This window comes from Biomphalaria glabrata, chromosome 12 (assembly GCF_947242115.1).
Source record: "Biomphalaria glabrata chromosome 12, xgBioGlab47.1, whole genome shotgun sequence".
NCBI lineage: Eukaryota > Metazoa > Mollusca > Gastropoda > Planorbidae > Biomphalaria > Biomphalaria glabrata.
Window position 1 is genome coordinate 38,103,579 of NC_074722.1, and position 17,086 is coordinate 38,120,664.

General features: G+C 34.4%; 1 protein-coding gene across 1 annotated transcript; it reads left to right on the forward strand.

The window, feature by feature from the left end:
• The first annotated feature begins 214 nt into the window (after positions 1–214).
• Positions 215–16,560, forward strand: LOC129921952 (M protein, serotype 24-like). Its single transcript, XM_056005334.1, has 12 exons — positions 215–351; positions 3,210–3,335; positions 3,913–4,018; positions 5,284–5,376; positions 8,479–8,540; positions 8,873–8,947; positions 10,633–10,682; positions 11,649–11,713; positions 14,793–14,846; positions 15,438–15,479; positions 15,583–15,605; positions 16,364–16,560. The coding sequence occupies exons 1-12, from the start codon at positions 215–217 to the stop codon at positions 16,539–16,541; spliced, it is 1,011 nt and encodes a 336-aa protein (XP_055861309.1). The 3' UTR covers positions 16,542–16,560.
• Positions 16,561–17,086: the final 526 nt, after the last annotated feature.

A 17,086-nucleotide genomic window follows, 5' to 3' on the forward strand; every position in this document is an offset into this window, starting at 1 on the left:
AGAAGAGAGAAGAAAGCAGGCATGAACAACAGTAAAACAAGAGCAGCAAAAGGAAAAGCACAAAAAAGAATCTGCTGAAATAGATAGGAGTATCAAGCATAGCATCTGAACAGACAGGCGAAACTACATTGAAGCACTAGCAAAAGAAGCAGCTCTTCAGAACAGTACCAAAGAACTGTAACCAGTCATCAAAAATATATCTGGAAAATTTGCCATGTCAGAGAGGCCAGTAAAGGACAAAAATGGTGACTTGATAACAGATGAAGAGGACAAAAGAAGAGACTGGTCGATCATTTCCAAGAGCTTCTTTACAGACCTACTCCTGTCAACCCACCAAAGATACCGCCAGCTGTAAGAGACCTATCAAGTGCAGTGCACCCACTAAAGAGCTGACAATTTATTTGAAGAAGTAGTTGATAACAACACAAACCATATTCATCTATGGAATTTGCAATAGAAAAATTTCATGTAAGATTCAAGCATATATTGTATTTGTCCTCACTGTCATGAGCTCTTTTGCAGAGTAGTATTGTCTCTATTCAATCACACTGAAGAAATTTAGATTAGAATGTATCTTTCTTGAGTTTAATTTCTTCAAACTTGATTCAATCAAATAAGCTATCCAACAATAAAAAAATTAACATGAATCACTTTTATGAAATAGCTGGCTATCTTACAATATTGTCAAATAACTGAATTACATAAACTACTAGTCGAATAATGACCACTGAACAATGACTCATCTAGGTAGCTTTGTGTTGCCTGGCCTTTCTTGCTACATAATTCTTAGTCTTCTACCTATTCCTGACTACTCATGCATGTTTACCTAAACATCTCTTCAAGGTCATCTAAAAGAATGACCTATTTACCTAGTCGTTCACTCACACACTCCACTTTTAGCCCACTGGACTAGTTAACTTATTCTTGGAATTAAGGCACTTAACATTATTTCCTGTACCATGACAAATACAAATTGTTTTCTTCCTACTTGAGCTATGATTGTACAGAATGTTACTGGTCTCTGCCCAGATTTTCAACTATTCATTGTATTCACAAAACTTTTTTTTTTTTTCTAAAAGGCTTCCATTCTGTATTCTGTTTGTTCATTTGGCTTCAAACAAGCTACAAAATGAATGTCTGTCCTTGTGTCACTTTCATCTCTAATAAGTTCACAATCTCCATCAAATATTTCGCTTACACCACTCTTGACGACGTCTTGAATCGTTTCTTTGTTCTCCTCATCATCTTCTGTACTCTCTTCCTCACCCAGGCTCGCTTTATTAAGTCTGTTTAGTGCCACTCTGACAAATACACCGCCATGTCTCACAAAAAAAACTTTTCCATCTTGAAAGACCAGGTCCCAACCATCTTTCTTTGCCTTCACGCTTGTGAAAAAACTTTGTCACCATTTTCTGATGCTTGAACTTTAGAATGCAGGGCTCATTGTATTCTTTCACTTGAATCAACTATGTTATTCTTAATTAGGAGAGAAAGTCTAAATTACACTTTTTGTTTTCTTAAGTTCATTGGAGAGTAGTAGTTGCTGTTTGTTTTGACAGGTTGAACTAGAGGAGCCAAAAAGAACTAAAGAAAACCTTAGGAAGAGAATGCCTGAAGTAAAGGAACTGGATATAACAGCTGACAATCTGTGAGTCTTGAAAAATATATTTATTTACTTATTTTTTTACCATGTTTTTATCAAATATATGAATATGTTTTTTTCTTACTTAAAATGTGAGACAAATAAAACAGGGTTCTCAATTCTATATGAATAGAACAATGTCTTCATTCAAGAGCCTTTTTATTAGCCTCTATTTGTTCTGTACATTGTCTACTTTAAGATTTAAAATTACATTGCCCCAGCTAATGTGCATTTTGGACATAAATTATAATAGGATGTCTAAATAAGATAACTTACTAAACTTATGTACAAAATAATATCCTAGAATTAGCAAAAAACAAGAACAAAGCTTTTTAAATATTTACTCTCATTCTGAAACAGTAAAAGGAAAAAAAAACAACAATTAACTTAGTGAATGTATTATGAAAACAATGTAAGGAACATCATAATATATAAAGCAAAACATTTTGGCAAATATTTTTTTAATGGTTAAGTCAGTATTTATCCTCTTAGCACACTCATCAAAAAAATGTAGGCTTTCATTTATTGACTTATTCAGACAGACTTAGCTTGAAATACATAAAAAGTGAAATTAAAATAATTTTTTTTTAAAAAAAAAGCTTATCAGATGATCCAATTATTGTCAGCTTTAGTAGAAAAGGTTGAAGATACTAGAAAAAGATTAGCATTAGCCTACTATAAACATATACACCTTAGTCAAGAGTGAGACCAACTCATGATCTTTTTAATGCCTATGAAAATGTCTTAGAAGAAACTGCAACAATAGAAAAATTAGATTTTTGTTAAATATTTTGACAAGATATGGACAATCAGTAGAGAGAGTTTGTAGGTGAAGGAGAGCTGAGAAAAGTACAACCACCACATTTCTGTATTTAAATTCCAGTGTTTCTCATTCTGGGGAAAGGGAGAGGGGCTTAAAGGTCCTGACAAAGGGGGATGGGGCAGTCAATAAAATTTTAGAAGCAAAATAAAAGTTTGAATGTCATTAAAGTTATCACTCCATGTTTGAATATTAACACACACACACACACACACAAATGTCATTCTTGCCATTGCTTCAATAAATCAAAATATTTTAAATGAAAGGCATCCTTCATCTTTTTAGAAGGACCTTTTCAAAATGTATACTGTTTCGTGAGATGTGACCGCATGAAGACATTTCAAAGTAACTCCGCAAATGTGACTTTATGTCAGAGTGGTTGAAATTCTCTCGACTTTTGCGATCATGCCTTAACATTAATAGTCTTTTTTATGCTTGAGGACATTTGTCTTATTTGTGTATCTGTGTTGATCTCAGAAGCTGTTTTTTTTTTTAACTTTAAAAAAAAGAAAAAAAAATTTTTAGTCAACATTCACTTTTGGATAGTTTCATTTCAGTTTTCTAAATGATTCAACTAAACACTTTATTTCTAATTCATTTTTTTGATTGACGATGTTTAAAATGAAACCAGTACATCCCAACCCTATATTTCAACTGTAATAGGCTTGGCCAGAAATGTCAACTAAAATTTTATTGCCTTGGCATCAGAAGTTTCTATTTAGTTTCAATTTTTTTTCTTGATCTCAGGGTCAAGTCTCTAGAAAGTTCATTGAAAGAAAAAGAGCATGAGGTGAAACAGGAGCAGCAGAGAAACAGAGAGCTGGATGCCAAATTTAAGAATCTACTCCAGGAGAAAGAAAGTATTGAAGCTCAGTGAGTGTTCTCATTATTTGTTGATGAACTTAAGTTGAAACAAATTCACTTTGAAGAGGACTGATTCTAGATTGGCCTTGAGGGATTGTCAGCTGTAGATGGAAATGTTTTCATTGTCGCTGAACTCTGCAGTAACTTATATAACCTATATATAAGAACATTAGTTACATGCTAGGAAAATATTTTAAATTTCTGCAACATCTTATTTTAAGTCGCCGCTACAGGCCAGTTTACAAAAAAGGGGGGGGGGGGGGGGATTGGACCAAAATTTCCTAAAATTTTTGTAAAGTCTATTCCCATCACTGGTATGTGTAACCACATATAAAACCACACTCCAACATAATCGTTCAGAGACAATACTATATTACTATATTGATTGTAAAGTATTTTATTTAACATTATGTATAGGATCAATGAAAACAAGGCAGTTGAATCCTTGTTACATAATTCCCAAAATGTTTGCATGATAGAAGTGTGCTTATTATATAAAAGAGTGAAAAAAAAAAGGTTGATGACGGATCTAGATTTTTATAACTCTTGTGATTCACTAGGAATGTTAACTTTTCTTTTCTTTCAGGCTTCAAAAAATACTTGATAATCATTACACAGAGAAGTCAGAGTTGAGTTCTAAGATTAAAAGTCTTCAAGAAGAGAAAAAAAAAACTCAAAGATGTAAGAATTTAGTAAACTAGAAATAACATTTATTTTTTTGTCTTTGTCAAATCTATGACTACAGACATTATAGCTTATTGTTATCAAAAACTATCTGAATTGAACGTTAGCAAAAACATACAAGCTTGGATTCTAATCTTTCTCATCAAACGCCCAAAATATGTAAAAGTGAACGGGTATGTGTCCGGCACGAGAGAACTTAGCACTGGAGCGCCGCAGGGGTGCGTCCTGTCACCAGTATTGTATACCATATACACAAATGACATTCAGAGCCTATCAGCTGACACTCCCATCATAAAATTTGCTGGCGACAAAGCAATCATTGGCCTTATTTCAGGTGACGAAAATCTGTACCATTCAACAATTGACACCTTTTACCAATGGTGTATAGACAACTTTCTAATTTTAAATGTTCAGAAAACTAAAGAAATGATTATTGACTTTAGGAAACATTAAGGCCATATTGCAGAAATTCAGATGAACAATCAAACCATTGAACAAGTACAAGAATATAAATACCTAGGAACAACTATCAACAACAAACTGAAATGGAGTGAACACTGTCAAAACCTCTACACAAAAATTCACCAGCGACTCTTCTACCTTAGAAAGATAAGAAAATTTAACATCGACAAAACCATTATTTCACTTTTTTATATAGCAACTATCAGCAGTCTAATTAACTTTGCCATCACCTGCTGGTATGGTAATACTTTACTGGCACAAAGACTTAGACTAAATAGACTAATTAAAAAAGCATCCCACATCACTCAAATACAGCTACCATCTCTTGAAGAGCTTTTTCATGAAAGATGCCTTTCCAAAACACTCTCGCTTCTTAAGGACAACCTGCACCCATTAAACCACTGTTACATAAAATCTGAACGAAGTGGTCGTCTCCTTTCCATTAGAACTAAAACAGAAAGATTTAAAAACTCCTTTATCCCACTTTCGGTCAGAGTGTTACAAGATCAGCTGTCGTCATCGAGAAGTACATAGAAGTTCAAATTCATAAAGTGCTGGTTGGGAATGTGTATGTGTTTCGTGTGTGAATGTTGTTCGAATTCTTCATCTATACTGTTATTGTACAGTAGTTACGCTGATGTTGTCAATTGTAGTCAAACTGAATTTCTATTTGATTGGATCAATAAAATTATCTTATCTTATAATATATAAATTGAACTGATGTCATTCTATAAAATTGGTATTGCATTGATCAGTTTTATGTTTCAATGCCAGGAACTTGCTGCTCTTGAGGAGCTAAATGCCCAACTAGTGGAAGAAAGCAATCGTATTATTGATCACACAAATACCAACCAGAAAATCCAGCTGTGACAAGAAAAATCAAGAAAACAATGAGCCAACAAAGGTATAGTTTATTGACACTTGACACCTTAATTTCTCTTGTAATAAAAGCAATAATGAGAAGTGCATGTCAAATGATATTCATATTCACTGGTAGAGTGTATTTTTATATGTAGATTTTTATTAATTTATTTTTTAAAGTGAGTGCTTTGATTATTATTTTGATAAAAGCACCAATGCCAGAAACTTATTTTGAACATTTTTAACAATACCCATCAGCATGTTAGTTTTTTTTTTGTTTTTTTTTTAAAGAATTTTACTTTCTTATCCTACCCTTCTAGATCATTATAAACATCATTCATTGGTAAATATCTGGAGCTTGTCTGTATTCTTAGTTGTTATTGTCCAAGTCTTTGTGCCAAAGAACTGCTTTCAGATTTTATTGTGTAGGGACAGCCTTGTATTACTACTGTCTTCATTTTAAAGGATAAATAAACATATAGTAACAACTATTTCAAGTATAGCGCAGCACATGGATTAGGTAATAAAATATCTGTCGACAATACTTAGCGCCAAAATGACTACTGCATCAAAAAGCCTTGTTTTAAGGATACTATTAGTTTAATGTGGTCTGTCTATCATATGTAGGTCTTAAAATTTGAAAAGCTATTGAAAATCCCATTTCATGATATTTTGCAAAGGCTACATTTTCTGTTCTGAAAGCAAGCGCACCATTTTGTTTTCAAAATTATGTATTGTTGTCATTCTGCATGCACAAGGCGCAACAGTGCACTATTAGATCACTGTATATGAACTGGAGCAACTGGAATTCCATCTAAGTGGAAAAGGAAGAATATAATATTTTAGACGAGAACTTGGGTTGATCCCCCTAGAGTAATGGTTCAGCAAGGTTCTTTGTGTGGGTTGTCTAGTCAGGAAGTTTTTGCCTAGGAAAACTGTGGTAAGGGTGTTCTAGTGAGTGGATGACATTCCTGTTGGTTTGTTATTGGAAAGTGAAGACAGAGGCGGCGACAGTGAACCCTGCAGGAAAGAGTTTGAAGATCTAAAAACCAGAATTGACATTTATGTTCATTGTAATCATCTCACATTTTTTACATATCAAAATGAAGTTATATCTATCTGTCTATCTATATATATATAGGGCCTATCACATCTCTCTCTCTCTCTCTCTAAATATATATATATATAATTAATGTGTTTTCTGTTATATGGGTTAGTAAAGTTTACCAAAAATATTTATTTTTTTTAAGAATGCATATTCTAGTTGTAAGCACCTATATTTATTCATGTTTTTAATCAAGGCATCTTTTAGTGTTATTTATTACCAGCTTCTATAATCAGTAAGCTTAGCCAGTGGCCATTTCAATTGTATCCAAGGAAAGGACTTTTTCCAGAAGTCAGGAATGAGAGTTTGGCCATTCATCAGTTTCTTGGTTAGAAGGTCAACCATCAACAATAGATGATCATTTAATTATCTGTCTTGTGTGATCAATGCTCAGTTACCCCTGCCATTACAAGGCCAGAAGCCCAGCATCTCAAGGGGCCTTCATATTCTACAATTTAGCGGGGAAAAAACACCACAATTAGGGGTCAGGTTCTGCTTGAATAGATGTATTTAACAATATATACATGCATTCATCATACAAATTCACTAGGTACTGGGCCTAACACCTATTGTTATGAAATGTTTTGAAAAATATATGCTTAAACAACTTGTAGCAAAAGTCAATAACAGCCTAGACCCTCACCAATTTGCATTCAAAGCAGCTAGAGAAACTGAGGATGCCATTCTATTGCTTTTGGACCAGCTTTATAAGCATCTCGATATACCCAAAAACATACGCACGAGTCCTCTTCGTAGATTTCTCCTCCGCTTTCAATACCATACAGCCACATCTAATGATAAACAAACTGAGTAACTTAAATGTAAGCCCTTACTTACAAGCATGGGTTCTAAACTTTTTAACCCAACGCTCCCAGTATGTTAAAGTCAACAACACCAAATCGTTAACTCGAGTACTATGTACGGGTGCTCCTCAAGGTTGTGTACTTTCTCCTGTACTATACACTCTTTACACTAATGACATAAGAAGCATCTATGACTCAGTTAAACTCATTAAATTCGCTGATGATACTGCCATAGTCAGTCTTATTTCAGGAGACGAAACTCAGTATCGAAGCTCAATAGAAGAGTTTACAAACTGGTGCACCTACAACTTTCTAGAACTGAATGTCACAAAAATTAAAGAACTTATAATAGATTTTAGAAAGAAAAAACAAACTATACGTGAACTGCAAATAAACACTACATCTATAGAGCAAGTAAAGGCATATAAATATCTAGGCGTTATCATCAACAACAAGCTTTCATGGGAAGACCACCTTGGAACTCTGACAAAGAAAACAGCCCAGCGACTCTTTTTTCTATACAAACTCAATAGCTTTAAACTAAACAAGAAGATCCTTGAGACTTTTTACGGCGCGACTATACAAAATCTGCTAACATACGGAATAACTTGTTGGCAAGGTGCGACGTCTAGAAAACATCATTAAAAAAGCATCAAAAATTAGACTCACAACATTAAAACATTTAAAGGAGCTTTTTGAACAAAAGTGCCTAAGAAAAATCGAAAAAATCTTGGAAGACAACGGCCACCCGCTCCATCAGAACTATGTCAGGTCGTCGCGAAGTGGGCGACTGCTGTCAATCAAAACAAGAACGGAACGGTACAAAAACTCGTTCATACTTCACTCGGTCAGACTATCACCGCCACTCATTGATCAGGGAACATGAAACATTGTGGTTGTTGATAGTTTATACCTATTGATATTTCTTTTTTACCTGCATAGGTGGATCTAGTGGAGGGCTCCCTCTGAGCTTATGTGAAAACAGAAACTGTCTTTGAAATTTATTTTTAAAAATTATTATGGCTCCTGTTGGTATTTTAGAAATACATTGAGCTGCAAAATGAACACCCCATATAATACCCCATCATTCTGCAGGAGGTCTGGACTAGGAAGTAAATTATCTTCAACTCTGATGTAAAACATTTTACAAAAAAAAAACATATTCCAATTCTGACTCTGATAATGCTTTCTGCTTCTACTTCAACTTAGCACATAACATATGTTGTTTTTTGCACAGGTCAAAGAGCAAAACAAACAATGTGAACATTTGAGCGACTCTGACAGCACTGAAATAGATCTGTGAGTGTTGATTAAAAATTACAAGTATTTTATCAAATATATTATTTTGTTTCTCAAATTTGTGAAATTACATGAAGCAGAGCTGACTGGTATATTCCAGTCTTTTTATTACCCTATGTTCTGTACATTGTCTGCTCTAGCATTACTTGTATGGTGTATCTTTTTGTTTATATTTACTCACACTCTGAAACAACAAAAGGAAAAAAAGCAATTTAAGCTTACTGAATTCAGAAAGAAAATAAATAAAGCTAAAAAATTAGAATTATTATTTTTTTTTTTTAATCTTGAATGGATAAATCAGTAACTTCTTTGCACATTTAATATTTTACAAGAGACAGTTCAATTTTCCTGCAGGAAGACGTGGGATTGCAGCCAATAGACCATGAACAACCAAGCAGCCATTCCGTGTAAGCCATCATTTATTGAATTATTCATTTATACTTATCTTGAAATATTTTTGAAAAAAAAAAAACAGTAATGGTCAAGACAAGCAGTCTTATATATAAATATGTAAGCATATGTAGAGAGACACTATTATACTGGTCTTTAGTTATTTGTAGCCATCGCTGAATTTTCTGTTAGTAATTATTTGTTTTTGTTTTTTTAAAACATGATTAGCTCAGAAAAAAGTAAAAGAGGCAGGGGCAGAGATACTAACTTGATAGAATCCCAGACTGCCCAGCCGGAAAAGAATGATTTTTTTTTTATTTTTCTCCATAGTGTTGTCACAGTGTAATTTCTAAATGTTTATTTAAATTTTTTAAAATAGTGTTTGTTGTGTATTTATGTTCTTGTTGTGTATTGTGAACTGATCTGTTCTTGTGTGTTGTGACAAGAGGGACAATAAGGGTAGCTACTTTATTTTCAGTAAGAGTTAGCTCCCTTTAATATACTATTTAATTCTCTGTTAACTGTTTACAATAGCCACTCTCTCTTGAGCTGACCAGTGCATTTTGAACGAAATCTCCAGCCATAATGTTTAACTAATACTTGTGTTGTTGTGCTCTGACTGTGTTACTCAAGAGGAGTGTGCCACTATTATGGGAAGAGTGTTTCGTTAACGAACTAAGTAGACTTTATTTCGGTACGTGACGTTTAGGCGCCGCCGTTTTGGCGACGGGACGTTTTGGCGCGAGCCGTTTTGGCGAGGGGAGGTTTTGGCGCGAGATATCATTTGACGATAATTTAATAAGCACATAGTTTTTTTTAATGAACCCTTGAATTCCAGAGACTTAGGCAAATAACCATGGTGTCTATGTATACTTAACTTAAAGTATTTAAAGAAACATGGTACATGTATTATTTTTTTACTTATTATTAGCAAGTGTTTGGTATATATAGCTGGAGATACCATACAGTCATTAAATAAACCAATGTTAATGTAAACAAATAATTGCATCAATTTTTTGTCTATCATCGTTTCATTTTGTTTTTAATTTTAAAGTAATATCTTAAAAAACTTTTTTGAAAATAAATATGTGCCTCTTAATAAACACACATACACAAGCCAAAATGTTTATTAAAGAAAATGATGTGAAAATCAAACACACATTTACATTTAGTTCATGAAATGTATGTCTTAACACAAACACTCATGCAAAACATAGATATGAATAATTCTTTTAAAAGAAATAATACAATAAACGTACATAATGTATTTCGGGACAAAACGTCCCGTTGCCAAAACGGCTCGCGCCAAAACGGCCTTCGCGCCAAAACGGCGGCGCCAAAACATCCTGCTTCGACTTTATTTATTTGTTAGTAATAAGTTCGTTTATGTAAATAGTATGTATGTTTTTTTTTTGTAAAAGACATCTTTTGTTTTGATATGAGACAGTAGTGTGTCTCATGGATGTTGTCATTTGATTATGACATTTATTATATTATTGTAAACCATTGTTTTGGTTTTTGAGATGAGACACTATTGTGCCTCTGTGATGCTGGTTCTTTGATTATTTTGAACTGAACCTGTCCTACTATTTTGATTTGTTTCGTTATTTTATTTTGTTTTGTTGGCCTTTATTTCCGTTTGTATTTTACATGATCTTTTTCTTATGTTTCTAAACAAACTCTTTTTTTTTTGTTGCAAAAGAAAAAAGGTTCAAGACCAGAAAAACAAGCGGTACTTAGAAAAAGCTCAAGGTTGTTGTGTATGTAAAATCTTTGTTTCATGAAGTATCTCTTTTTTTTTTTATATAATATCACGTATCAAACTTGTATAAGCTCTCTACTTATAAATTTCTGATAATTCAATTTCCAAAAGTTAAGAAAAATGCCCTGAAGCCAGTGGCGTAGCTCGAGTGAGGAGAGGAGAGGGGAGAATTTGAAGATTCCCCCAAATTGAGTGTCTGAAATTTGTTTTTAAATAAATTAAATGTTACGTCACTTTCATGTAATCCTGCCTTTCACATTGTTATATCAGTTAGTGACCCTGTTGCATGTATTCCACACAGAGTATTAACTCTTTCCATGCGGGGTCATCCTCAATTTCAAGGATTAACTTCCATAGCGCTGACTAGTGCCGTGTTACTCTCAGGAAGTAACTTTGTATAAAGGGTAGTTTAAGAGCACTGAAAACAAAGGAGGCCATGAACGTGTTGAAGACAAGTCTCACTAGTCAGATGATTCATACACAGATACAGCAATTGAAGCAGTGAGAATGTCTCTTAATAAGAGAAGTAGTGCTGAAGAGATTTCATTCTGTGCGCTGCTTCTAGTGTCCATCCTACAGTTGCTGATTCAGAAAGGTTCTTCAACAGCTTGATGATTTTGTCAAGCTGCAAAGAAACTGCCCACGTAGTTTACTCTCTTGCAGACCACCTTGTATTACTGTCCTTTTTTAAACTCCAGGCTCCAGCTTCTTTCAGTTTGGCCCATCTCTGGGGTGAATTGGAAAAAAAAGTTGACTTCATATGGAGATGAAGGACGAATTCAAAGTCTGGAAAACCATTTGGACACCTTTGGGTTTCTTCTTGAATAATGACACGCTGATGAAAAACTGTTACTTTTTCCTGTTTGATGAAATACAGGCAAAGTGCTTAATAAGCTAAAATGTAATTTTTGTTGCCTTAGAAAAAGATTTAATAAAACTACATCTCTATGTTATAGCTAGGAGTGAAGAGAACTTGAGAAACACAAGCAATGAAGTTAGTAACATAAAGTCAAGGTTGATAGTAAGTATTTACAAACTTATATCAACTCACTCTGTCTGTCTGTCTGGCCAAAAGTTTGTACACAATATTTCTCTGACACCCAATCTTAAGCTGAAATTTGCACAATTATTTCTTTTACCTGAAAACACAAGAATCAATTTAAAAAATTAATCAATTAGTACCCTAACCCGCACCCATGAGGGGGACCTTCACCACCCATAGGGGTAACAGCGGTGGGTTTTGAACTGGTTAGCAAGCCTTTCTCACATCCCCACCACGTGAAGGTACACTCAGGTACACTCGCTAGAGCATACAGTGGTAGCTCACTGAGAGCCATGTTTGCTCACGTACTTAGCCATCATAGTGGGTAACAACTGGCCACTTCAATACATGTGTACTGCTCCGAGTACCAAAGACAACTGACTTAAATTGAGTTTAGTAATTATCACTTCTTCTTTGAGGTTTTTCTCATGCTATCACCTTTTTGACCCAAGGTGAACAAATAACATAGTAGCTGAGTGGTAAAGGACTTGACTTCTGAACCAAAGGGTCATGGGTTCAAGTCCTGATGAAGATGGATTTTAATTTTTGTGATTTCTAGGACACTGAGTCAACCCAAGTTGAATGTGTACCTAGCATTAGTTGAGGATAATTAAAGGTGGTTGTTTGTTGTGCTGGCCACATGACACCTTTGTTAACCTTTGGCTACAGAAACAGATGACCTTACATAACAGGTTTTTTTTTATCAATAAACAAACAAAACAACATTTAAACCCATTAGCCACTTCTGCTGTCCAGAACGTTTTAGTCCTATACTGTTTTTATTAGATGTTCCTAAAACCCCTTTTCAATATTTGAAACTTTTTAAATTAAATATTTATTCAGTGTCATTGCTAGGTTTTTCATCTTCTTCTTCTTCGTCGTTCTCATTGTTATGTTGGAGTGTTCATATGACTAGACCAATACATGAGATGAACTGCGCAGTGGTTTCCAAATCAGGGAGCTCTCCATATAGTTTTCTTTCTATTGGGGTGATTTGGGGCCAATGTCTTACCTACCTCTTGGTAGAGAGAGCAGTTTTGGAGGACGTGGTCGGCATTCTCTGGTGATACTCCACATGGGCAGATTTCACTGGTTCCAATTTTGAGCTTCCGGTACACGTGTCATCGCATTCTGTTGTGTCCGGTCCTGAGTCAAAAGATTAGACGTTGGTCTTGTCGGGATAGCTTATTGGAAGCGTCATCTTTTTTGTGATTTGGATGAGAGCTCGTCCATTTCTCATTTATTTTGTTTACAATTAATTTCTTCATTTCTTCTGGATAGAGTGCAGAGTTTATTTGAGAGTTAGTGCTCCCACTCTTGGCGAGTGTGTCAGCCTTCTCATTTCCTTCTAGTTGTATATGGGCTAGTATCCATTGAATAACAGTTTTTTTGCTGTTGTTGTTGAGCTTTGTAAGTGCTGTTCTGAGGTTTTTAATATAAGAGGAATCAGAGTTTTGCAAGCTTTGGAGGGTTGTTTTTGCATCGGTTAGCAAGACAATCTGACTGTGAGGGGAACTTGGATGATTTGCTAGCATGGTAGCAGCAAGTGCTAGTGCTTCCCTTTCTGCTCTGTGACTGTCAGAGAGCTCTCCAGTTGCAATGGATTTTTCTAGTTTTCCTCCATCTGGCCATTCGATAAGTATTCCAGCTCCTCCATTTGTGGTGGCTTTATGGGATGAGCCATCCGTGTAAACTCTTATCCACTGATTGCTAGGGTAATTGGTATGTAGAAAACAGTTCACTATTTCCTTGAGCTCTGTTGGTCTGTAATCAGATTTTCTTTTTATGTTTTCAATATGGTCCCTTATAGTAGGAAGAGGGCTTTCGTCCCAGGGTGGAGATTCGTTATAGTGTATCGAGGATTCCAGAGTAATTTTTTCAAGTTGGTGTTTCTTTTTTAGGTTTAGAGATTCCTGTATGAAATTGGTCCTTTTGAGACGTTTTTTTGTGCCAGTTTTGTGGATTTTTGTTCTGAGTGGGTGTCTTTCCAAGGTTTCCAATTTAGTGAATTGGGAAAGGATTTTTATTTCTCTTCTTTCATCCAGAGAGATCAGGGCAGCGGTTTCCTCCATAGCTCTTATGGGTGTTGTTTTGATTGCTCCTGTCATTATCCTTAAACCAATATTTTGAACCTTGTCTATTTTTCTTAGGTTGGTTTGGGCTGCTGAGCCCCATGCTGAGGCACCATATTCTAGTACAGGTCTTACATAACTGGTATAGGTCTTTTTCAGGATGTTGTGATTAGCTCCCCAATCTGTGCCAGCTAATTTTTTCAAGAGGGATAGTCTCTGGATGCCTTTTGTGTTTTATCTATTTGTTTTTTCCAGGTTAGTCTCGGGTCATAGGTGACTCCAAGATAAGTAGGGCTATCATTTTTTTCTAAAGCTTCCTTATCTAATGTTAATTTTATTGTTTGTTGTTTTGTTGACAGTGAGAATATGGTATATGTTGTCTTTTTTGTGTTGATGGACATGCCCCAGTCTTTGGACCAATTATTGAGTATATCGAGAGCATCCTGTAATCGAAATTTTGATGTTCCTACATATTCTTCTGTGCTAATTAAGGCAAGGTCATCTGCATACATGCTGCTTTTGACTTTTCTTGGTAGGTTTTGATTTAGATCGTTTATGAATATTAGGAACAGTGTTGGGGATAGGACTCCTCCTTGGGGGACGCCATTTTTTATACCCACTGCCAGGTTAATTACAAATCATTTTGGAGAAAACTGATTTTATTTTTCATTAAAAGGAAGAATCTTTATACCTTATTTTCAGTTATAATCTCTATTTTTCTAGCTGTAGTTTGTATTTGTATATTAAACACAAAAATGTGACCTACTTCTCTTTGCTTAAGATTATAAAGGTAATCGAGGGTAGGACGTAGTGGGTTTATACAATGTTCAATATCAAATGGTTAATTTTTGGTAAACTCTTTAATATCTTCAAATTTATCAGTCTTAGAGAAATTGATTAAAAATTATGTCTTGGGAAATGCTATTAGGATGTAGCTTATATCTTTCAAGACAATTTGTCTATATTTTAAATTGCTCTCTTTTCAGGATGTGGAGCATGAAAAAATCATGCTAGTGAAACAGCTGACACAATTTAGATCAGTAAGTTATATCTTTTACAATCAAAGTTGATCTTAAGGACCATACAGAAAAAAAAGTAAAGTTTCCCTTTCAGACCTTGAGATCTATGGCGCAGATGATGTTAAGGCCATCTGTTTCTATTGCCAACGGTCAAATAGCAGGATGCCATGTGGCCAGCACAATGACCAACCACCTTTACTTTGCCCAACTAAAGTCAGGTACCCATTAGAGTTGGGTGGACTCGGGGGCGCCCTAAAAATCCCGAAATTTAAATTCCCAGTCTTCCCTAAGATTCCAACCCAGGACCCCAGTTTCAGAAGCCAAGCGCTTAACCACTCAGCCACTACCACCCCACCCCTTATTCCATATGCTTAAACAAATTCCTGCAAGTTCTCCTTCTTCCCTAGTGTTATTAGAAAATGGAAAGGGTTCCTCAAATCATCCAGGAAAACCAACAACTTAGCAAAAAGTCATTGATTAACATGCATGACTAGTTTGAAAGGCGTAGGATCTAGTTACCTTTTTATTTGATACAAGGTCTGTAAGTAAAATTGTGATAAGAATAGAATAAGAAAATGAATCTGATTAACAAATATTTGTTTTTCTCTTCAGAAATACAAATACATAACCAGACAGAAAGACAAAGAAATCCAGGTAAGAATAAAAAAAGCTATGAAAATTTTTAGACAATACATTTTTTTTTCTTAAAGGTGTCAGAGAGAGAAAGAAGATTAAAAACCTTTTTTTTTTTCCCCAGAGACTCAAAAGTGAACTGGAGCGGTAATTATCTTGCCTAACACTTTCTTTTTAGCACTTTTTTGTTCTAGATCAGTGCTTGTTTTTTTTTTCTGTAAAAATATTCACTTGTGGTTGAAACAGACAAGTCTTGAAATGGAGAAAAGGGATTGCTCTTCTTCTTCTACAATACAGACGTTACTTCAAAAAAGAAGATGATTACATCCCACGCGTCTTGCATTCAGTCATGCATATTAACCAATGACTTCAATTAAATATTAGACCTAGACTATAGTCTATAGCAGGGTTAGCAAATTATGGGCTGCAGGCCACATGCGGCCCATCAGAATATGCGGTCTGCAGACACATACAGAAATCAGGTGTGTCCACAATATATACATATAAAAATACAAATAAATTAAAACTAATTTTAAATATCTTTATAAATATTTGGCAATGTCTCATAAAATGTTTCATGTAAATGAAGATAATTCTTATTGGCTATATTTCAATACATTCAGTTAAAGCAGTAGTGGCCTTAGGGGGTAGCTAGTGGGGCAACCTCCCCCCTGCAATTAGAGATTCCATTGTTTTAGTCAACTTCAAAAACCAGATCAGTTCTCATAAACTAAGATATTTGATAGTATATGATTTGATATGATACAAATTATTATGTAAGTTCTTAACATACTTTTGGTTACAAATTCTCATTCTGTTTGGAAAAGACAGCATCTTATAACCTGCAGTATTTTTTTTTTAAACCTTTTTTTTTTTAAATCTTGTTAAATTTCTTTAAATTACAGTGTACAAATTACAACTTGTGGATTGTTCTTTGCATTATCATTACATGATACATTTCATGTGAGGACAAAGAATCCGCTACTAGCCCTAAACTTTTATAAGCTCAACAGAGCATCACATCTTAATTTAATATACTCCAGCTATATCGTGCTTTGGTATTCAATGTATTTTAATGTTTAAAATAAAAAAGCTAAATATATTTTTTTTTCTTTCAGCCAATATGAAAAAGAGTGAGTTTTCACAGCATGACAGTTTTTTGTTAGAAGACTTTTCTCAGTGTCAACTTTGTATTGTGGCTTTCTTCAATTGTCTTTCATAAAAATCAGTGAATTCTGTTAATTCTAGATTTGAGATTTGAAATTTTGTAACTTAATACTGTGATTAAATACTGAATTGTACCTCACCCTTGTTGCTTTTATCTGTACAGCCAATGATTATGAATGTTAAGAATTCCAGTTTTTTCAAATTATGAATTGGGTACAGGCTGAGAATATTATTTGAATTATGGCTTTAAAAACAAAATAGTTTAATTTTTATTATAACAAAATGAGTTTGATTATTGATTGCACTAAAGTTTTCAACTAAAATAAAGTAGTCATAAACTAAAATTTTATCATGAATTTCAAAATATAGTTAACCAAACAAACTTTTCATAACTTTTGTATTGGGAAAGGGGGGGGGGGGTGAATTTGACCTAAATAGGCCTAGATGTAATCATTCAACTG

What these genes read in the sequence shown, in the direction of transcription:
- LOC129921952 (XM_056005334.1), top strand. Translation starts at nt 215, where the DNA reads ATGTCAGAGAGGCCAGTAAAGGACAAAAATGGTGACTTGATAACAGAT. An exon ending in AAAGAAAGTATTGAAGCTCA is followed by an intron (nt 3,336 to 3,912) that starts GTGAGTGTTCTC and finishes CTTTTCTTTCAG; the next exon opens with GCTTCAAAAAATACTTGATA. An exon ending in GACAGCACTGAAATAGATCT is followed by an intron (nt 8,541 to 8,872) that starts GTGAGTGTTGAT and finishes ATATTTTACAAG; the next exon opens with AGACAGTTCAATTTTCCTGC.